A 23,592-nucleotide genomic window follows, 5' to 3' on the forward strand; every position below is an offset into this window, starting at 1 on the left:
GAACGATTAGCAATTAGCAGAGTGGCTTACTGCTTCAGAGGAGCTGGCAGGGAGAGGGGCTTACCAACAACGCAGCTATGTTACAGAGTTGTCTTTAAAATGGAGGAAGGAGGGGGCAGTGAGACGGACTAGACTAGTTGTGTGCAGCCTAGCGTACATTTTGGCTATTGGGTCAACCTTGGGTGACTCACAAAATCTGGGAAATGACTGCAATACAGTTATGGGAAAAGGATAAAAATTAAGCAAACTGAGCCCATCACTCAAGTTATTTTAGTGAGGCTCCGACCAATTACCATTTTCCTGGGAATGGACCCTGTACTTTAGTACTTCTCTTGGGACTCATGAGTGTCACGAATTTTCAGGATCTGCAAATAAGTGTTTTTCATGTCTACAAATCCCCCTTAAGCATGTTGAGCTCATGGTCCTTACAGAGTTTCTGACTATTAAATTGAAATGCAGTAACACTGAAATATAGTCAGCTTTTGTGACTGGAGAGAGCCAAGCTCCTGTTTTAAAGTGACACTACCTCTGGAAAGAGTGGGTCTGCTGCAGAGACTGGCCCATTCAAAGGAAGCCCCAATCATTTCACGACAGTTGATTTGAGCTCTATCACAGACTTACATTAACCATACTGCAGCAAGTTTGCATCTTCAGTTTCTTACAATAATATATATATATATTTTATTTTTTTTACACCCCCCCACCCCCCCGGGAAACAGAAACAAACATTTCAAATGAAGAATAAGTACTAGAATATCCCCACCCTACAAAACATAAATTTTCCAGGGAACACATTTCATATCCTGTCTCTGGATTCAGTGTGACAACCAGTAGGTAGATGCCCCACAGGAATACCAGAACAGTACATTTTTGGGCAAACATTCTAACGCAGGTTTGTAAACATAATGTTTCCCTTGAGCTCAAAGGAGCTTGTTTATTAACGATATCATGAAATAAAGACTCAAAAGTTGATTTTCAATATCATAACCCATCCATCCATCAAACTAAATCAGCATGAGTTTAATTCAAAAACAGAAATGCTATTCGTAGTTCTTCCACAGTTCTGCTGCACTGACAAAACTGGAATCAAGAAGCAAATAATACATTTGTCATCGTAATACAGATTTGTCCTCTGGTGGGTACATTAGTTTTTTCTCATCAAACAGAACACAGCCTGTTTTCCTTTAAATAAGCTGGCGAGGCAACGCTGTAGTCCTTCTAGAGATTTGCTACTCTAGAACAACCTCCCAATTAAGAACATGTAACTTTAGCCAGGTTGATCCTGAGGGCTCTGGCTCTTCAAACAAAGACTAAAGCAGCTTTTTTTTTTTCCTTAATTGTTTTGTTTCCGTTTTTATTTTATTTTTTATTTGTGTTTTTGCCTGCCCCAACCTCTTAATCCTCCCTACCCCCGTTTTACATTGGCGCCCACCCACACACAGGTCATACTCACACACAAACCACCCTGACCTTTGTAGTCCCTATTGAAACCCCCTCACCTCTCAAAAGGTACCACTTAACCCCCCCCCCCCACCCCCCCAGACACACACACAGGTCATACTCACACACAAACCACCCTGACCTTTGTAGTCCCTATTGAAACCCCCTCACCTCTCAAAAGGTACCACTTAACCCACCCCCCCCCCCCCCCCAGACACACACACACACACACACACACAAACACTGGTCTGTGTGACCTGTAGCCAGGTGGATGTAGTTCCCCGTGTTGCCGTGGGGACCCTAGAAGTCTCAGCGACTCGACATTGCAGTGTAAACTAAACACCTTAAGGCACCCTTTTGCACTGAGGGCAGAAACACTGGTGGTGCTCAGGGTAGCATGCCCCTGCTGTCAGGGGACGATACTCCTAATTTACCCCCCACCCCCACGGCCATTATAACCCATGCACGCACACACACACACACACACACACACAGGTGTTGCGTCTCAATTGTCTCAAGTGGATTCCTTTCCTTGAGCCCTCTACTTCACAATGGAGATGACCCACTTTGGACAACTGGGACGCAGCATGGGATCTCCTCTCACGTGCAAAATTGCTTCAGAAAGTCAAACACATAAGGCCCACGTTTTTTTGCATTGCTTTTGGAAAAGATAAACTTTTTAAACAATAAATCTGTGGACCGCTTCTCCATCATAACAGTCCAAAATAAATAGATCTCCCTCTTTTTATATACTTAAATACAAGTGTAAGTATAATATTTTCTCTGCTTTCAAAAATAAGTTTAATTTTTGTTGTTCATTTTTAGGGATAAGTCCTTCAAAAGGCAAGAAGAGTTAAGTATTTCACCCTACCCCCTCACACATAGCTCCTTTCCTCTAGACCAGTGTTGTAGAAATGGAGAGGAGCTTCAGGAGAAACCAATACGAGAAAAGGTAGGGGAGTGGGGGGCAGTGAATAAGAACTTGAAGATTGCAGGAGGCTACAGTACGCAGCCTGTGGAATCAAAGGTAGAAAGAAAGGGTAAAGGAAGGAAGCGGTGGCAAAGGGGTCTGAATAAATAAAAGCCAGTTGGATCCCCCTTGCGCTGCCCACCCACCCCTTAAACCACCTCAACACAGTGGTCTTGAAGCTGGTGCTCTAGCGCCAGGACTGGGCCCTGCGCTGGTCAAAGTCAGCGATGAGGCGCTTGATGTGGGCCAGCTTGTTGTGCAGGTACTCGCAGCGCTGCTTCTCCACCTGGTAGTTTGGGCTGTGCTGCAGGGTGACACACACACACAAAGAAATTAGACTCCATAATATGTTACCTTAGAAAGCCATTTATAACGTTTTTGGTGTACAGAATGCTTGCTTTTGTTGGCGGCCGCCCTGCGCTGACTAAGACTGGACAGCTGTTGTCCTTAAGCCATTTTGGCACAACTTTGGAAGTATGCTTGGGGTCATTGTCCATTTATGCTTGGGGTCATTGTCCATTTATGCTTGGGGTCATTGTCCATTTATGCTTGGGGTCATTGTCCATTTGGAAGACCCATTTGCGATCAAGCTTTAACTTCCTGACTGATGTCTTGAGATGTTGCTTCAATATATCCACATAATTTTCCTTCCTCATGACGACCATCTATTTTGTGAAGTGCACCAGTCCCTCCTGCAGCAAAGCACCCCCACAGCATTATGCTGCCACCCCCGTGCTTCACGGTTGGGATGGTGTTCTTTGGTTTGCAAGCCACCCCCTTTTTCCTCCAAACATAACGATGGTCATTATGGCCAAACAGTTCTATTTTTGTTTCATCAGACCAGAGGACATTTCTCAAAAAAGTACGATCTTTGTCCCCATGTGCAGTTGCAAACCGTAGTCTGGCTTTTTTAATGGCGGTTTTGGAGCAGTGGCTTCTTCCTTGCTGAGCGGCCTTTCAGGTTATGTCGATATAGGACTCGTTTTACTGTGGATATAGATACTTTTGTACCTGTTTCCTCCAGCATCTTCACAACGTCCTTTGCTGTTGTTCTGGGATTGATTTTCACTTTTCGCACCAAAGTACGTTCATCTCTAAGAGACAGAACGCGTCGCCTTCCTGAGTGGTATGACGGCTGCGTGGTCCCATGGTGTTTATACTTGCATACTATTGTTTGTACAGATGAACGTGGTACCTTCAGGCGTTTGAAATTGCTCCCAAGGATGAACCAGACTTGTGGAGGTCTACAATTTTCTTTCTGAGGTCTTGGCTGATTTCTTTTGATTTTCCCATGATGTCAAGCAAAGAGGCACTGAGTTTGAAGGTAGGCCTTGAAATACATCCACAGGTACACCTCCAATTGACTCAAATGATGTCAATTAGCCTATCAGAAGCTTCTAAAGCCATGACATTTTCTGGAATTTTCCAAGCTGTTGAAAGGCACAGTCAACTTAGTGTATGTAAACTTCTGACCCACTGGAATTGTGATAGTGAATTATAAGTGAAATAATCTGTCTGTAAACAATTGTTGGAAAAATTACTTGTGTCATGCACAAAGTAGACGTCCTACCCGAGAAATTTGTGGAGTGGTTGAAAAACGAGTTTGAATGACTCCAACCTAAGTGTATGTAAACTTCCGACTTCAACTGTACATAGCTAGCGATTAGTGTCATGTAAAGTGTTGGTCCCATGTTTCATGAGCTGAATTAAAAGATCACAGAAATGTTCCATATGCACAAAAAGCTTATTTCTCTCAAATTTCGTGCACACATTTGTTTACATCCCTGTTAGTGAGGATTTCTCTTTGCCAAGATAATCCATCCACCTGACAGGTGTGGCATATCAAGAAGCTGATTAAAAAGCATGATCATTACACAGGTGCACCTTGTGCTGGGGACAATAAAAGGCCACTAAAATGTGCAGTTTTGTCACAACACCACAGATGTCTCAAGTTGAGGGAGCGTGCAATTGGCATGCTGACTGCAGGAATGTCCACCAGAGCTGTTGCCAGATAATTTAATGTCCATTTCTCTACCATAAGCCGCCCCCAGAGTCGTTTTAGAGAATTTGGCATTACATCCAACCGGCCTCACAACCGCAGACCACATGTAACCATGCAAGCCCAGGATCTGTACAAACTGTCAGAAACCTTCTCTGGGAAGCTCAGCTGCGTACTCGTCGTCCTCACCAGGGTCTTGACCCGAATGCAGTTCAGCATAGTAACTGACTTCAGTTGGCAAATGCTCACCTTCGATGACCACTGGCACGCTGGAAAAGTGTACTCTTCACGGATGAATCCCGGTTTCAACTGTAACGGGCAGATGGCAGACAGCGTGTATGGCGTCGTGTGGGCGAGCGGTTTGCTGATGTCAACGTTGTGAACAGAGTGCCCCATGGTGGCGGTGTTGTTATGGTATGGGCAGGCATAAGCTACGGACAATGAACACAATTGCATTTTAGCAATGGCAATTTGAATGCACAGAGATACCGTGACGAGATTCTGAGGCCCATTGTCGTGCCATTCATCCACCGCCATCACCTCATGTTTCAGCATGATAATGCACGGCCCCAAAGCTGAAAATGTCCCAGTTCTTTGATGGTCTGTATACTCACCAGACATGTCACCCACTGGCCATGTTTGGGATGCTCTGGATCATTGTGTACGACAGCGTGTTCCAGTTCCCGCCAGTATCCAGCAACTTCGCACAGCCATTGAAGAGGATCGGGACAACATTCCACAGGCCACAATCAACAGCCTGATCAACTCTATGCGAAGGAGATGTGTCTCTCTGCATGAGGCAAATGGTGGTCACACCAGATACTGACTGGTTCTGATCCACGCCCCTACTTTTTTTTAAAGGTATCTGTGACCAACAGATTAATATCTGTATTCCCAGTCATGTGAAATCCATAGACCAGGGACTAATGAATTTATTTCAATTGACTGATTTCCTTATATGAACTGTAAAATCAGTAAAATCTTAGAAATTGTTGCATGTTGCATTTATATTTTTGTTTAGTGTATACTGCATTATTTGTTTTACTTACTTCTCTCATTTTATTGTACTCCTGCAACACTTCTTCATGTACTTCCTGCAAAAGTTTAAACAATGCTTTCATTTACATGAGAAAAATGTGTTCCAGTGACATTTTACCATAAAAAAATGTTTAATATGACATGGTACTCTGTGGTGTAGTTTGTTATACTTTGACCTAATACTAATGGTGCGTTCACGTGCTGTCAGAGTTATCGGCAATACGAAATTCAGACTGGGACGTTTCACTTGAACGACCCTCCAAGTAGTAATTACTAGTGGAAAACTCTGAGAAAATGTTGTTACCCGAGTTGCGATGTTTCACCACTGACCTTTCACCTTTTAAACAAAAAGATGACATATCAGTTTGACAATTACAAACTTATCAATGTGGATAATGTAGCTAGTTTGACCATAGTGTCAATGCAAGCTAGCTAACTTTATTATTAGCAAGGTTAGCCATCTTATCTAGCTAGCTAAAATCGAATTGGTAGAACAATTGTTCCGACTTCAAAAGCACTTGAACAAAATCATGTCGGACTTACGACTTCCTTATTGGGAAGTGTTGCACTTCCGACGAGCACGTGAATGCAGCATTACACTGTGGTGAAGTTTGGTAAAATCTGGCCTGGTACTCTTTGGTGTAGTTTATTATCATTTGACCTGGTGGTGTAGTTTGTAATATTTTATCCTTGTATTCTGTGGTGTAGCTTGTTATAATCTGACCTGGTACTCTTTGGTGCCGGGCGGCAGCCTCCTGGACTGGGTGTCTAGATGGTTGAAGCGGCGGGTGATGTTCTCCACGCGGGCATGCAGGACGCGGTACTCCTCGTACTCGGCATTGAATTCGTCCTTGTAAGTCTGCCTCTGGTCCATAGACACCACTGCCGTGTACTTCCTGTACGGGGACAGCAGCACAGGACAGTGATGAGGACACATTAACACACAGGGTCCTTCAAGTGTATTTGAGAGGGGTAAAAGGCAATACCATCCCCCAAAAGGCTGATGGTTGGTAGCAGTGGTGCTCTTTTGTGGAAGCCTTATGTCCCACATAGGAACAAAGAGTATTACGTAAATAAGTAAAAAGGGGGTAGCACTCACCCTATGTAATCTGGCATCACAGTGGTGGAGGATAGGTCTGATGAGTGGACTGGCCTCTCTTTAGTGTCTGGGGAGCAGCAAAGACACACGTCAGACGATTATTCTATATAACCAACTGACATCTGAACAGCTCTCTTCACTAGTAGTACCCTTAAAAAGTATGAGCTATTCAAAAGTACTGGTCTTGAAACAGTTATTTAAAGGCAGAACAAAGAGTCAAACGGAACCCATGGACTGATTTCTGAGTCTGCTGCTCAGGGCAGTCCATTATTTGCCAACCTTAATATCATATTCTAAATATAATAAATACTACATACTAAATATCAAACCCCCCCAATAAATGCTAACCTCCCGTTATTGGTAATTGTGAGGTTAACATGTCTTGGGGGGTATGATACTTGTGCCTCCAACTTTCTCACTCATTATTCACGATTCATTCAGGGTTATCTGTAATCATGGTAGCATCCACATTAATATAGAAGGTGTTCAAAAACATTATATTCTTAATTTACAATAAAAGTGACTACAAAATGACACAGTACATGATTTACCGTTCATTTCATATTGGATACGACATAATCTGAAACAACCAAAACAAACTGCAAATACATCCAACAAGTTTGAAGAGTCACAAGCTTGATGTAGTCATTGCGTGCTAGGAATATGGGACCAAATATTAAACTTGACTACGTTAATTCACATATACACCGAGTGTACAAAACATTAAGAACACCTTCCTAATATTGAATGGCACACATACACTATCCATGTCTCAATTGTCTCAAGGCTTAAAAATCCTTCTTTAACCTACCTCCTCCCCTTGATCTATACTGATTGAAGTGGATTTAACAAGTGAGATCAATAAGGGATCATAGCATTCACCTGGTCAATCTATGTCATGGAAAGAGTTATTAATGTTTTGTACACTCAGTGTAAGTGAATTTGTCCAAATACTTTTGGTTCCCTAAAATGGGGGAATTTATGTACAAAAAGTGCTGTAATATATAAATCGGTTCACCCGATATGGATGAAAAAACCCTCAAATTAAAGATTAGTCTGCACTTTAACCTCAGTCATTGCATCATTTCAAATCCAAAATGCTGGAGTACAGAGACAAACCAACAAAACATGTGTCACTGTCCAAATCCTTTGACCTCACTGTATGTACAGTACCAGTCAAAAGTTTAGACACACCTACTCATTCCAGGGTTTTTCTTTATTTTTACTATTTTCTACATTGTAGAATAATAGTGTAGACATCACAACTATGAAATAACATATATGGAATCATTAAGTAACCAAAAAAAGCATTAAATCAAAAAAGATTCTTCAAAGTGACCACCCTTTGCCTTGATGACAGCTTTGTACACTTTTGGCACTCTCAACCAGCTTCATGACGTAGTCACCTGGAATGGATTTCAATGAACAGGTGTGCCTTGTTAAAAGTTAATTTGTGGAATTTCTTTCCTTCTTAATGCGTTTGAGCTAATCAGTTGTGGTGTAACAAGGTAGAAGACAGCCCTATTTGGTAAAAGACAAGTCCATATAATGGCAAGAACAGCTCAAATAAGCAAAGAGAAACAACAATTCATCATTACTTTAAGACATGAAGGTCAGTCAATCCGGAATATTTCAAGAACTTTGAAAGTTTCTTCAAGTGCTGTCGCAAAAACCATCAAGCACCATGATGAAACTGGCTCTCATGAGGATCACCACAGGAAAGGAAGACCCAGAGTTACCTCTGCTGCAGAGGATAAGTTCATTAGAGTTTTCAGCCTCAGAAATGTGCAATTAACTGCACCTCAGATTGCAGCCCAAATAAATGCTTCACAGAGTTCAAGTAACATCTCAACATCAACTGTTCAGAGGAGACTGCGTGAATCAGGCATTCATGGTGGAATTGCTGCAAAGAAACCACTACTAAAGGACACCAATAAGAAGAAGAGACTTGCTTGGGCCAAGAAACACGAGAAATTGACATTAGACTGGTGGAAATCTGTCCTTTGGTCTGATGAGTCCAAATTTGAGATTTTTGGTTCCAACCACCGTGTCTTTGTGAGACGCAGAGTAGGTTAACGGATGATCTCCGCATGTGTGGTTGCCACTGTGAAGCATGGAGGAAGAGGTGTGATGGTGCTTTGCTGGTGACACTGTCAGTGATTTATTTAAAATTCAAAGCACACTTAACCAGCATGGCTACCACAGCATTCTGCAGCGATACGCCATCCCATCTCGTTTGCGCTTAGTGGGACTATCATTTGTTTATCAACAGGACAACGACCCAAAACACACCTCCAGGCTGTGTAAGGGCTATTTGACCAAGAAGGAGAGTGATGCAGCAGATGACCTGGCCTCCACAATCACCCGACCTCAACCCAATTGAGATGGTTTGGGATGAGTCGGACCGCAGAGTGAAGGAAAAGCAGCCAACAAATGCTCAGCATATGTGGGAACTCCTTCAAGACTGTTGGAAAAACATTCCAGGTCAAGCTGGTTGAGAGAATGCCAAGAGTGTGCAAAACTGTCATCAAGGCAAAGGGTGGCTACTTTGAAGAAACTAAAATATATTTTGATTTGTTTAACACTTTTCTGGTTATTCCGTAATTCAATCTGTGTTATTTCATTGTTTTGATGTCTTCACTATTATTCTACAATGTAGAAAATAGTAAAAATAAAGAAAAACCCTTCAATGAGTAGGTGTGTCCAAACTTTTGACTGGTACTGTACATACAACCGAGATACATGCTCCAACTCACACAATGCAATGCAAGCATCCCATCATGTTCAAAGCATGCACACACTTTGCCCTTTCCTAGCATGTATACACTTTCAATGCATCAGTCAATGCCTGGTTATCCAATGCAGTAATGCATTGCTGGCATTACAAAACCATGGATTGGCAGTGTTTTTTGTTTTTTTTCCTGACGTTTGAAAGCGACCACTATATTACTTGAAAACAAGACCTTTGGCAATCAGGCCACGCACGCTAATAAGCAAGCACACATTTCCCTTTTAAACAATGCTTTCAAGCATGAAGCCAAACCAAGACATTAAGGGAGACTACCTTCGTCCGGGCAGACTGGGCTCTTGGCGGGGATGACTGGCGTTTGTCTCTCCTCCCCCTTGGTGCGGTGTCTCTTTCTGGGCCTCTGAGCGTCCTCAACCGGCACCCCTCGGGGGCTGACACCACGGCCATCGCCTGTACTGCGTCGCCCATCCTTGCGCCCCTCTTTCTCTTTCTCGCGGTCCTTCTCTTTGTGCTTCTTGGACTTTTTCTTGGACTTCTTGCTACTGCTTGGCGAGGGAGGGGGGACAATGGTAGAGGATGATGAAGTGGAGATGGTGGTGAGGGCTGGGTGGCTTTGGGGACTGGAGCTGGCCGGTGGCGGCATGCGGGGGCCATAGCGGTTAGCGGTCCTGCCCGGGGGGCTGGAGGTGGCTATCGGTGAGGAGGAGGAGGGGTCCAGGCAGGTGGAGCTCTGGTCCAGGGGCAGGTCCTGGGTGCCACGGCCCTCAGGTGTGCTGGGCGAGTTGGAGTTGGAGCCCGGGCCAGGCTGATGCGACGGGGGAGGGCGGTGAGAAACCGGGAGCTGGGAGGGAGGGGGGAGGTGGTGGTGGTTGATGGGCGGGCCAGCCGTGGTGGTGCTGCTGGCTGGGAGAGACGAGCGCTTTGTGGTGGTGGTGGCAGCGGCGCTGTGGTGGCTGTCGTCCTCCTTCGGGGGGCCGCGGCGCTCTCTAGAGGACGAGGTGGGAATGGGAGTTGGGGTGGCGGGGGGCCCTTGGCTGGTGACATGGGAGATGCGGGGCTTCTTGGGCATCAGTGGGTCGGTGAAGTGAACCGGCAACTCTGGCTGGCACTTCTGCTAAAAGACCATAACCAAACCATCAAACAAGGATTTCTATGTTGATTGAGTTATAAAAAGGACAGATGATTCCTTTTGACCTTAGTAAACAATTCATTGAATAGGTTTGAGATAAAATCTCTCTTTACAGGAGAGGCCTGGTCATCCAGTTTGGCTTGTCTGTTGGCTTACATGCTGGTTTGTGCAAGTAATACTGAAAGTGTTTGCGTCCAGCAAGGTGTACTGTTGAGGGGTTACCTGTGGGGAAGCCGGGAGGCCATCTTTGGGAGGACTGCTGGAGGAAAGTGTCTCAGTGGGAAGTCCCAGTTTCCTGAGAGAAAGAGGGCAGATGAGAAGGACAACTGACCGTAAGCAGATGCTACACCATCACTACATGAGGTCCCGTTTGCAATAAATGGAGGGGCCTGTTCAGGAGGGTGCAATGTCGCAAAATGTTTACACAGAAATGCATTGTGACCTACCGGACCAAGATCCCGTTGACCTGAACGCGGTCATCCTCGGAGTAGCCCGGCCAGTCCCTCTGCACATCGCGGTATACAAAGTCCTTCAGAGAGTAAGAGTTATCTTTGGGGTTCAGGTTGGCCACCTGCGGACAAACACACGAACAAGATCAGCAGCGTCTAATTTTGTAGTCGTCCAATAATTTGGGAGCATTAAAAGCAACAAATACAACCGCTTGTACTACTTTTGTCTCTTTTTACTTGAGTCAACCAAATCCTAAGAGTTAAAGACTTTCTGTTAGTGCCTGCCCTACTTGCGTCAACCTGGGTATAAAGTCAGTGCATTTAACTAGCATTTCATTGTCAAACCCAGCATCTCTATTCTCAATCACAACATTATGCAAATCCCCAAGCAAGTCTGTGTGTTGTTTTTTTATGTACCCCAAGCATGGGGTAGTTAGCATTGTAGTCAGACAACCCGTTGGCTTTAGGAAAATAAACCAGTTTGAGTATGTCATCTATAAATGTGTGCGTGCTTGGTATGTGTGTGTGTATGTGTATAAGACTAATGGCTTTAATGTATAGCTGCTTGATTCTTGCTGTGTGCTATGTTCAGTAGTGGTGAATGAAGGTCTTTGTATTACAGGGAACAGGTCCTCTCAGTGATTTGCATTCTGTGGTCTAACGCCTAAGAAGGGTGAAGAGTCCTAGGGGCAAACAGGGACATTTGTCTTCTCATACACAGTGCTACCAGTTACTCATACTTGAAAGAAATATCTATGACCTTAAATGCATATTAAGGAATCCCTTTATATCCACGTATTATATATTTTAGCTCTGCTAAACCATCTTGTCTATGTGTTCTAGTGCTGAGCGATTAACAGACATCGGTTTTTAAAACAACTAATTGACCGACATCGGTTTAATCATTCAAATTTAATTTTGTTCTGTTTTTTTCTGTGAGCAAAATGCGCAGTTTCTCTAGAGATAAGATCAACCCGAACTGTGCGATGTAGTAGGGAGTTGTAGTTTCCAATAGGCCAATAGTGAACATAGTTTAGCACAGAAAACATGGTAAATAACTACAATGACCATAATCCATTGCGCACCTACTTGTCCAGTCTGTTTCTTTTACGCCTGCTAAATTAGAGAGAAGAATGCATGATCGAGATGGATATTAACTCGAGAGCAGTTGCTTTGCGAGGTATCTCTACCTGAAAATACATGATCTACTGCAAGTGATTGATAGTTGGTATTCAGCAGTCATAAAAGTATGCCTTAATAACTTTGAAGAAACTTCTCAAATAATGATTTTGCTGGACAGCATAGACAGCAGCTCTATAGAGATGAGATGACTTGGAATGAAAGTGATCAAATAAAACAAATGTAATATACACAACTTATTCAAGTGAATAAATTATGGTTAATAAGTGATAATGTAATGGGCAATCACTACCATTATGGGACTTTTATTAATTATTTTATTCTGTGTTACAGCATTCAACCCACATATTGCATAGCGCATGTAAAAAAAAAAGTGAAACTGAAAACAGTGATTAGAAACTAATTTTCAGCACTAATGTGTTCCCCTACCATTTTCAGTGAGGGCTCTGTAGCTGTGTTGGCCCCTTCTCCCCACAGGTTACATCTGAAACCAATAATAAAATGCTATCCTCCTCGCTCTCTCTCTGTTACTCGTTGCAGGGCACTAGCCTTACTCGTTGCAGGGCACTAGCCTTACTCGTTGCAGGGCACTAGCCTTACTCGTTGCAGGGCACTAGCCTTACTCGTTGCAGGGCACTAGCCTTACTCGTTGCAGGGCACTAGCCTTACTCGTTGCAGGGCACTAGCCTTACTCGTTGCAGGGCACTAGCCTTACTCGTTGCAGGGCACTAGCCTTACTCGTTGCAGGGCACTAGCCTTACTCGTTGCAGGGCACTAGCCTTACTCGTTGCAGGGCACTAGCCTTACTCGTTGCAGGGCACTAGCCTTACTCGTTGCAGGGCACTAGCCTTACTCGTTGCAGGGCTCTAGCCTTACTTGTTGCAGGGTGCTCCCCAGAGAGCTGCGGTCCTTCTGGCTGACCCCGTCCCGCTGCAGTCTGGCCAGTAGCTCCAGCTTCTTGTAGGAGCGCAGCGCCAGCAGGTGGACGAGGCGGTCGCGGTACGGCCGCTGGGACACCGGGTTGTTGGCAAGGCACTTGCGGATGGTGTTGGCTGGGTTGATAGGGGTGGAGCGTTTGCGCTCCGCAACTGGTTCGGAGCCTGACGGCGCTGGCTTGCGGATCTGGACTTTCTTACCTGATGTTAGAGAGGGGTGAGGAAGGCGTAGACGAGAAATGGATTTATTTGATCAGTTTTTGTTTCTCTGATAATTAAATGAACCAATTAGATGTTTTCTTGCTAATACCTCAGAATTGAGTTTTCAGCAGAAACGACTAACTAGCAGCTATGTCGCTTGCTGTCAATCCCACAATTACATTTTTTATCAACATGACAACATTGTTATAGGGTTATTAGATACTGACTGAAAGATAAGGACAAAAGCCAGCAGAGACTTGGAACCCTAGAGGGTCAAAGTCATTAGGCAACCATTTTGTGTTCGGAATTGTATGTGGATTGAAGTTGAACTAACTGTGCGCTACTAGTACAAGTTGTATCATATAAGGCTGATTTGAAGAGACCGAGTTCCCAATGTAAATATCATTAAGAGGCTACAGAGAATCTGTCCCCCAGCTCATTAGGCTTCTGCTTAGTCAGGATGCTTTGACATTTCTCCATACTGCTCTCAGTGATCATGAAAATCTAAAAGCTCTTTAAGAGATTAAGGTTAGAGAGAAACGTGTACTCTCGTCTGCCCCCGCTTCCCTTCGTCTGGGCAAATGCTGATAGACTGCGAGAGATCTCTAAGCACACAAACCATCCACACATTTTTGCTGTCTCAGCCTGGTGAGAGACTGAGGCATGTATGATGCGTGCATCAGCTGCGAATGAGCTTTGCCTGCAGCATTTGGCCAGCCTAGTGAGTCTATATGGTGAATTTACAGTGGGAGATGAAGACCACACAGCAGGTCTGTTGGTTTGCTACCAGAATGACACGTTTAGTGTACTAAACTCTGAATGGCATCAAGTAAATTGGATCTTATTTATGACAAACACTGTATAGGGTCCCAGACCAATATACCTAACTGACATAGCATAAACACACAAGATAAATGAAGGTTAGGTCTCATTTTGCTAATGTTAAATAGGGTGCTTCTACTGAGCCAGTTGTTACATGCCCAAACTCCACCCCTTTCCTCTGCTCCCCTCTCAGTTTCCATCTGGGCCGTTGTATGCAAATGAATCCCCATTGGCAGGAAATACACCGAAAGAGGGTTTAACTGATTTTAAGTTTCTTAGTGAGTGGGACTTTAAGTTCAGAGCCACGACTAGTAAAGCAGATTTCAGGGATTCCTGCAGTCAACTATAGTTCCAGAGTGGTCCTAGAGGTAGAAGAATAAACCTCCCACCAAAGATAAGAATGTGCTTCCTGTTGAGAAAAAACGCAACCCCAATGAATTATGTTAGACAACAATACCAATTTATATGTAGATAACGTGAACTTTATTTCTACGGGTAACCGTGGACAAGCCCTGAACATCCCCCCCCTCCACTAGGGCCCTATAAAATCTGTTTAGTTTTTTGCCCAATTCAGTTTTCCCCAAAATTAAGTTGTTTTCTCTATTTCGTTTTTACAGGTTTCAGATTTTTTTCCTGTTTTTCAGGTTTTCGCTGTCAAAATCACAATTTGTTTTTTTATTATAGAAAAAAACAATTGATGATGTTCTAAGTCCCCAACAACGATTAAACCACATCCGGAGACCACTTTTGAGGTCTGGGAAAAAAATTGAATAAATACTTTTTTGGGTGTAGATGCCCTTTAATTCAAGTGTGCACCAGCAAGAGACTTGCTTGGTTAGAGGTGTTTCTGTAGCAAATATGTGATTGCAGTTTGCTAAAGAAATCACCACTGGATTGATGCAAATAATCATGATATCATTCTGCCAGATAGACTACTTTGTATGTAAATGTAAAATTTAATTGAGGAGCATTTCCATCTACCAGAAAACAGTTGTCATTAGCATAATTGCTAATGGCTACACAAAGTGTTATACTAATGCGCACCCACAGAGAGGGGCATTTCCGCACTGTTGCCTCTTGAGAAAGATGAAGGAAAATACAAATTATATATTTTGTTCATGTCTTATAATTTTGGGCAAATTAATACATTTTCGAAATCAGTTCAATATATTTAGGAGTTCAATAAAAATAAATTTTTGAATTCCGTTTTAATTTCTGGATTCCGTGATTCCGTCCGCATCGCAGATTTTATAGAGCCCTACTCCACCCTCTCCATGATCGTTACCATACACTGTTGTGAGAACAAGACAGATTTATACTCTAATATATCAGATATAAAGACATCTATGGGGAACACACATCTTTTACAGTTCTATAGCTGGTAGCAAACGGACCATTAAGGTGACACCAAACCTCTGATGTTGCTTTATGGGGCAAGAAAATTAACTATTTGCCAGTGAAGCTCAGTATATGGTTGTCTGCTGTGGGAGAACTGAGTCCCAAGTCAGCGGAGGCAGATTTGGCATGACCAGTTACATCAACACTGAGCTGTTACATTGCACACTCTCAATCTCCATCTCCCTCGTATCTCCACCGGCCAGACGGGACGGGAGACCGTGAGAGAGCGGGGACCCAAATTAGATTAGCCCGAGAGTAACTTTTACTTTTCCACTTGCCCGACCTCAATCCAGTTGCAGTGTATTAGAAAGCCAAGACAATTGGTTTACAGGTGTTGGTGTGTGTGTGTGTGATGGGAGAAAGTTGGGCTATAGGCCAGGGTTGTTGTTAAATTAGCACTATTTGGAGAGTGCAACTTTAACCCAGATATGGCTGTGTTGGCAGACTGCGTGTCAATATTCATAAATAGCCTCCTTCCGTCACCTTGTGTAACCACCAGGCACAAACAATGGAAAAGTGGGCTTTAAGTTCCATTGCTTTTGACCAAGGTAGTTCTTCAGAGAATCAATGGTTCAAAAAGAGAGGAGGATATGAAAACCAAGCCATTTTGGAGTAGTGGGAACCTGCCTGTGAGAAGACTACTGTTGGGGGGTAGATTAGTGCATGGAACTTGCCTCTGAACTGGCCCCCAGGCTTGAGGACCTTGGTCCCCCGTTTGCGACTGTCCTCCTCGGCCTGCGTCATGCGGTCCCGGGTCACCTGGTAGGAGTCGTTGGTGGCACACACCGTGACTTTGTCCTGAACCGTCCCCAAGGACACCAGGTGGGGGGTCCCTGAGCTGGAGAGGATAGGGAGAGATTTCAGTCATACAGCACAGGGTTTTTCCATCTTGGAACCAATTCAATTAAACCAATTACTCATTGACAAGGCTCAATGACATGGTCAAATTCTGACACCAGAGTGACATGCATTCTAGTTAACCAACCAGTTTACAACAATTTACGTTGGGTCTTCGGTAACGAGCAATGCTCTGTTTAGTTCCAGAGGGTGCTTACCTGGACACATATTGTTGGATGCACTCAAAGCTTCCCTGAGGGTTGTCCTTACCCACGTTGGACAGATAGAAATCAAAGTTCTGAGATCCATCCGGAGAGTCAGTCCTTGGGATCTTAATACGCTGTGAGGTTCACATCAAAAGGACAATTAAAGAAAATGAATTTTCAAAAATAAATATTTAACCACAGAAAACCAGGAATGCCTCTCTTTGCCCTCAAGCGTTACGCATGGGTGAGGAATTGCTTGGAAGTATTCAATCATTCTAAAGGGGATGTGAAATGGGGATTCATTTTGCTCTATTGCTATAGCTTCGGGTTGGGGGAGAAGAGATTTTGCTCATATTTGAATGTGACAGAGTCAGTCATGCCAAATAGCAAACCATCTGTAAAAACACTTCTCAACTGGGCCTCATTTCTCATGGTCTCGTAACATTATCCCTTTACAGCGATGTGTGTGTGTGTGTGTGTGTGTATTGCCTCTGTCAATATAGACTGATCTGAGTTATGGGATCTCAGATGAATGAATGTGAGCTTGCATGACAGACAGATCTTTGAGGTCTAAGTTGCTGGGAGTGTGAGTGTTGACAGTCTGCAGCTGGGCCCAGAGCACAGGGACCAGACTAGGGTTGCTACATTCTGGGAACTTTCAATAAATTCCCTGGTTTTCCAGAAATCCTGGCCGGGAATCCTCCAACCGAGATATTGGGAAAACCAGGGAATTTATGGAAATGTTGTAACCCTAGTCTGGTTCCTGTGCTCTGGGCCCAGCTGCAGACTGTCAGAGCAGTATTTATAGATCTTGAGACATTGGAGAGTTCAACTCTTCATAGTGCACAGCCCGGGTTGTCAGGGGTTAACCGGATGCTTTCAGAGGGGTGGCAAGAGTTAGGCAACAAGCCTCCAAATACACCTCGTAGCTAAACAAATGCGCATTTCACTGAAACCAAGACAATCATTGGGTCTTCAACAACAGTGGTCAGAATTCTCTTATGTCTTGGCTATACCACCAGCACTCAAATGTTAACTTATTCAACCTTTCATGGTTGCTTTAAAAAAAAACTCAGTCTACCAGCCACAGGGTTGACCCATAGTACTGTAGCGCTCAAGTCAAAATGAAGATTTTAGGTGTGAACATACTTACCCCTTGGAGTCCCTTGAATTGTATTGTTGGCCGCGAGGACGGTACATTCTGAAAAAGAGAGGAAGGGATTGGACATTTTCAACGTAAGTGTCGACTGCGAGAAATGTTCCATCATAATCACTCGAATGTCACTCTGTTACAACTGGAGTTTCACTGAGCTGTGGTGGAGAAAAACACCCAAAGCTTAGTGACAAAAGTAGGCTATTCTGTCAACCAGTCACGGCTCATATGCTCCTGGCAAATCACCTATCTTCTTAACTAGCTAGCAAAAGAGTGCTAGCTAGCATGTTTATAGTTTCATTCATTTCTGATGAGGAAAATAGCAGTAAGAGTAGGAATTAGCAACTCCCTCATGTTGAAAGCCATGTAGGCCTAAATCATAGGCATCTCAAACAAAGTGGTCAGGCATATCAGCTTTACCTCAGAATTAGCAAGTGCAATTTATGTCGGATTATGATAGAGCAAATCACACGTAGTCAGATTACATCAGCAGGTTGTATATAATGGTAGCTACATGGGGAAACATTGGCACTGCAGAATAGGTTCTTCCCTGGCTGTTTTGAAACTTCAGGAACTTCCCTTCAGCAACTTTCCCTTAACAGTGTACACTGAAAATGATTAGGGTAAGTAAACTTGCACGGGGACATACCATTAAAATGTCCCAAAGTTTGTTTCCTGGGCTTACAGGCCATAAACCATTTTCTGAGCTCCCAACATCAAATTTTAAAAAATCACATTAACACAGCCTAAGCCACGCAAAATTCAAGAGTTAGCCTACATTTGTGGACCTTCAGCATAAATATCTTTAGAGTTGGCTAAGGCCTAGTCTCAACCACACAAGATTTTAGTTCTGGGTTTCCAAGATTATGCATTACCATACTCCCATCATTCAGCCATTTCCAAACAAACGCAATTCACTCTTTTATTTTGATATCTGTCCTCAAACATTAGATAAGTGATAGTTCACACAAAAAAATTGCAGTTCACTTCACACACCAAACTAACTAGCTATAGTCCATCAGCCCATGATGAGTAAAGTCCTGTGAAGTAAAGTGTTCTCTTGCATTTGGGCTGAATGCTGAATTCGGCAGTTTACTCTACAGAAGTTTGTAAAACCAGCCACAGCATTTCACCCATCCCCCAACACACTCACAGACCATCCAGTCCACACATACACTCCTGATCACATTTCATGCCACCACACAGAGCCAGGGCTAGGCAGCTTTCCCACTCCAGTAGATATAGTTCAGCCCCCACACAAATCAGAGAGAGAGAAAGAAACAAAAAGCAGGCAGTTTTGGCTGCTCAGTCAGCAAGAGATGGTAGGCTGGTCTTTGCAGCATACAGGCCTACTGTTACACTTCCAATAAGGTTGTTGGGTCATCAGAATTTAGGCCTAGACTAACTACTAGGACTTGGAGTAGATTTTAGTATAGATGTTTCATTATCCCCCTACACCAATATACCTTGCAGCAAGTAGGTCTAGTCAGAAACCATATAGATATAAAAAATAGGCAATACAAACACTTGTGTGATGTCTGCTAGGGCTATCATGTATTTTTGTGTCCTGTTCTGTATCAGTCAGATAGTGATGCTATCCCCTTAATTGTCTAACTTTGATTGGCTTGTCAGCTTGTTCTAAGCGCCTATTCACCAAGGCGGTGTTCCTTCCCATAGCACCTACTGACACCCTTTCCACCACAGACTTGAATTAGCCTACTCTAGAGGGGTATGCTAACTACGAAACAAGCTAGATCTACTCAGGGCTTTCTAAAGCTAGCCAGCTTTAGTTAGCTCCCCATTCCAGCTCAGGCTTCATCCGTACTACGACGGTGGATATTTCTCATCCGCCTGCCGCTATCTCTAGCAGGCTTGTAACTGCGCCAGTTTCTCAATTTCAAATTAAATAATTTTGATCTGGATTTAAAAAATAATAATTAACTAGGCCCTGAACATATGCTACACCGAGTCTGACTAGCTTGTTGCTGGAATTATGTAACTGTTGTTGACAGTCCATTGAACTTCCCAGGGCTCCTGGCCTCGGTTGATCACAGGGCCCCGTTTAGTGCATCTCTGTTGAAGTGCATCCATATTATACAGGTTGTAGGCCATCGGATTAACACGTTAGCTTTATTTGGTGCCTACAGGTTGGTTCCGTAACAGCATCTGTATGGGTCCACAATGACCAGAGGCAGATATGATAGGCCTCTGCTACAACAATTTTTATCAGCACAAAATCTGCAATTCTCTTGTAGTGTGAGATGTGCAATAACACGTTTTCAGAAGGGTGATCAGCAATTGCCAATGAAAGCTCGCCAGAGAAGAAGCCAGTGAGATGATGTATCGCACATAGAAATCCTATTCAATTACTATTATTCCTAATTCTAAGGTATCGCATCACCCTGAATGTGGCAGGAGTCTGTTTTTTTTTACAAAGCCTAATCGTTACAGCTCTGAAGTTCACAAGCAATATGATTCAATTCAAAATGTAGGCTATTGGCTAGATATTTCAGCTCTGTATGGCAAACGTGAGTGCCTGACTGAAAACGTTTGAGACTGCTTTGAGCCACAGCTCGTTCTAGCTAATCTAATCATCACTGTATCACATACTTGTTTTCGCGAGACAGCGTGGTATAGACAATCCTAACGACCAAGTTAAGAATCTTATAGTGTGTGACCCCTGTACTATGCCACATCGTTTAGTGTGCGCACCAACCACTAGGTTGGTAAAACGAAAAAAGGAAAGACAGTCAGATTGACTGTTAGAGTGTCATGGCTAGAACGAATCTAGCTTTTGTCAAATTAACGTCAGATTTGACTTTTCATAGCAGGTTATAATTATTTACGCAACATGTTAGGATAATTAACGTAACAGGTTAGGATAATTAGGTTAAGGTTAGAAAAAGGGTTAGGGTAAGCTAAAATGCACAAAAAAATAACTTGACGCTAATTTGACAGAAACTGGATCCCATCTAGCCATGACCCTGTTCAGCGGCTCAGCGATGTTAGGATTTTGAAAATCGTGTAGAGTACACCCGGCTTTACAGTACTGTAGCTTTAAGAGAGAACACCAGATTAGAAGTAAAAGGAGAGAACCCCAGTAGTAATCATCGAGTGAATAGTAATTTGAGGAAAACAGCAAATACTCCGATCAATTTAAATAGGCCTAGCTATAACGTCTTCATAACAAATCGCAGTCAACCTACAACATATCCTAGGCTACTTGACTGTATGCTTACAAATATTGGCAAAATTGGTCGTAAAGTTACTCGCCTGGGGAGATAGCTAGAGAATGTAACATTCACATTTAAATCAAGAGTTTAGTCATGAACATAACGTGCCATGACAAATTGACGAACTTTTAGTGTGGAACGCTAGAGCAACTGGATAGGTCTATAGCCAAAACAATATGTTATAATATGGTGTAACCTACTGCCAATCAAATTTTTTGGGGGGTATAAAACCAACATTTTGATGTGGATAAAAGGAAGTGACAATGCCAATGGAGTGCATTTTATCATTTTTGAATAAAGGTGATTTTTGGGGGAGATTATTTAATATAAGTGGTCAAATACACATGTAAGAAAATAGATCGACCATGGTGGTGTGAATATGTAAGTTATATTTTTTTTAGAAATATTGAAAACTGGTTATACCTCCCTATAATGGTAGCAGCCGGTGACAGTGTCTAAGTAAACACAAACTGTTGACAACTGTATCTGACTACTTTCAACATTAGCCAATTTATTTTGTAATTTTAGTAATCTGTCACTTTAATGTATCTGGCTAGCTACCTTTGTTAGTAGCTAGCCAGCTTGCCAGGTAACGATAACGTCATTCGAGAAGAATTGCCTTCTCAGCTAGATTGGCTGTCTAACTTTAGACTATTGTCAGACATGCCGTTTACATCTGCTAACTTCTTTATAGCTAGGACGTTTGTCACATATAGCCCCCAGCTAACTACGTTAGCTAGCTAAACGTGTAATGTTAAACTCTTTTCCTAACATCTCCAAACGCCCCAATACTTACTGCAGTGTCAAGCCTCCTGAACATACGGTAAATTATCATTAGCGAAAGATGTCACGCGAAAGTGTCATCCAAATATTCATCTATTTCACCAAACAATGTGATCAGTCTCATATTTGAAGTGTTCGCTTGAGTAGAAGAAAATTGACTTGGCCGGGGATATTGTAAAGTTAGCTATAGACAGCTAACGTTAGCTCAAACTGGCTGTGCGTGGCAGTTTGTTCACCAGTTTTGATAGCGTCGTATAACATAAAGTATAAGACATATATTAATTCAACTTACCTTAGCGGTTTGGTGGCTCTCTATTGCTCTGAAAGCTGTCTCTGTCAATTTTACGTGCAATACGGTGACTCGGTCTGCATTCCGTCGGCCATAATTCAGTCCATACCTCCCATCCTCGGAGAGCGCCGCCATCTTTACCAGCCCTCCACCATCGTCCCTCTGACGTCCGAGCATATAGCAACTCTACCTCGCTGAAATTCAAGGGAGGGACTTCCACAAAGGCTTGTTCTAGATTTTTGAGTCTGGTTGGGTTGACTTTTTCTTTCCTCCCTCAGAGACTTCACTCACGCAGTGTATGAATGCTAGTACAGTTCGTCATTGTAAAACTCTTTGAAGGGTAAAAGTGATCGATCGAATCAGATGTGTTCTGTCCACTATTATGTCATAGAGCTATGTACACTTGGAATTGTATCAGTCACGTCATTATGCTCAGCAACAGAACAACCTTCACTGCTATCAGTATAAATGTATGTGTGCTGACATGGTACAATGAACAACGTTTTTATTGCTGACATTTTTTTTACTCTTTAAAGTCATACTGACAAGGATTACTTTGAAATCTATTATTTTTGTTTGCTTTTCACTGACAATTCAGAATATCTCACAATTAATATATCTTGAAGGGTTTTATAAAATACTAGCTATATTAGACCTGATGAGCCTCTCATAGTATAGAATATTAGAGGAATACTGGCCAAACCAGTACCCATCGAACAGCAGTTGTCTCAACCTTTTTTGGTTACACATTTTGCTCTGCTGTGGATAGGGCAAGTACCTCCAGGGGTACATGTAGGCTACCCCAGGTTGAGAACCACTGGTCTGTAATGCACATTTTTTTATCAGGCTTGAACATAGTAGGGGAGTGGACTCAAAAGGGCATTAAAGCACAAGTCTCCTTGTGTGTACACACCTGCACTATCTCTCCCAGTCAGCCCCCACAGAAGGTTGATTATGCAGCGTGTTTTGGTGTGGTGTAGCCTCAGGCAGGGTGTGGGAAAGCCTGTGTGAATCCAGCAGATTACTGTAGCCTGTCTACCACACCCATCCTGTCAGCTTAGTCAATTTCACACACACACACACACACACACACACACACACACACACACACACACACACACACACACACACACACACACAAACACACACACAATAGTGAATGACCGATAATCAGCTGGGCCGGTATATCGGGCCGACATTGGCCTTTTCTAGTCTATCTGCCCTTCTGTATCAGCTTTGCCGATAGTCCCGCTACATAGCAAAACTGCTGCTATGCCAGCCACCACTCACCACCTGAGCCATGAGCACTGCACAATGCCGAGGAATGTCTAGCTGGGAAAATCAGCAGAAGCAGCAAGCTAGCTCATTCTCCAACAGAAAGGTGCAGTATTGAGAAATTGATGAATTGACACAGTGACCAAAATTGAACACCTGTTGCAAATATTAATTAGCTTTGTGTTGACGTGCCTGTTCTCTAACACACACACGACATGCCCAGACATGAATGCAATAAGCAAGCTAGCTATGTGACCTGTTAGCAAAGATTACAAGAACTAACCCTTTCATCTGTAGCGTTAGCTAGCTAGCTATATTAGCTACTATGCTAGCTAGCTGGCTAGATAAACATGGTGCTAAGATATCAGATAGGAGATAATAGCCAACGTAGCTAGCTAACGTTAGATGGTTATCATTTTGAACATGCACCATTTTTGGCAACGAGCC

At 43.2% G+C, this 23,592-nt stretch overlaps 1 protein-coding gene across 2 annotated transcripts; it reads right to left on the reverse strand.

The window, feature by feature from the left end:
* Positions 1-1,380: 1,380 nt before the first annotated feature.
* Positions 1,381-22,149, reverse strand: LOC311139034 (RNA polymerase II elongation factor ELL2-like). Of its 2 annotated transcripts, none has more exons than XM_084173877.1 (12): positions 21,874-22,149; positions 17,566-17,613; positions 16,425-16,546; positions 16,044-16,207; positions 12,890-13,149; positions 10,871-10,995; positions 10,647-10,719; positions 9,611-10,406; positions 6,547-6,613; positions 6,172-6,343; positions 5,459-5,503; positions 1,381-2,714 (listed from the first exon to the last, which is right to left on the reverse strand). In XM_084173877.1, the coding sequence occupies exons 1-12, from the start codon at positions 22,045-22,047 to the stop codon at positions 2,598-2,600; spliced, it is 2,163 nt and encodes a 720-aa protein (XP_084030003.1). In that variant the 5' UTR covers positions 22,048-22,149; the 3' UTR covers positions 1,381-2,597. The 2 variants fall into 2 exon arrangements, with proteins under 2 accessions (XP_084030003.1, XP_084030002.1); XM_084173876.1 differs by having other exon boundaries at positions 9,611-10,409.
* Positions 22,150-23,592: the final 1,443 nt, after the last annotated feature.

This window comes from Coregonus lavaretus (assembly GCF_964263955.1).
Source record: "Coregonus lavaretus genome assembly, chromosome: 12".
Taxonomy (NCBI): Eukaryota; Metazoa; Chordata; class Actinopteri; order Salmoniformes; family Salmonidae; genus Coregonus; species Coregonus lavaretus.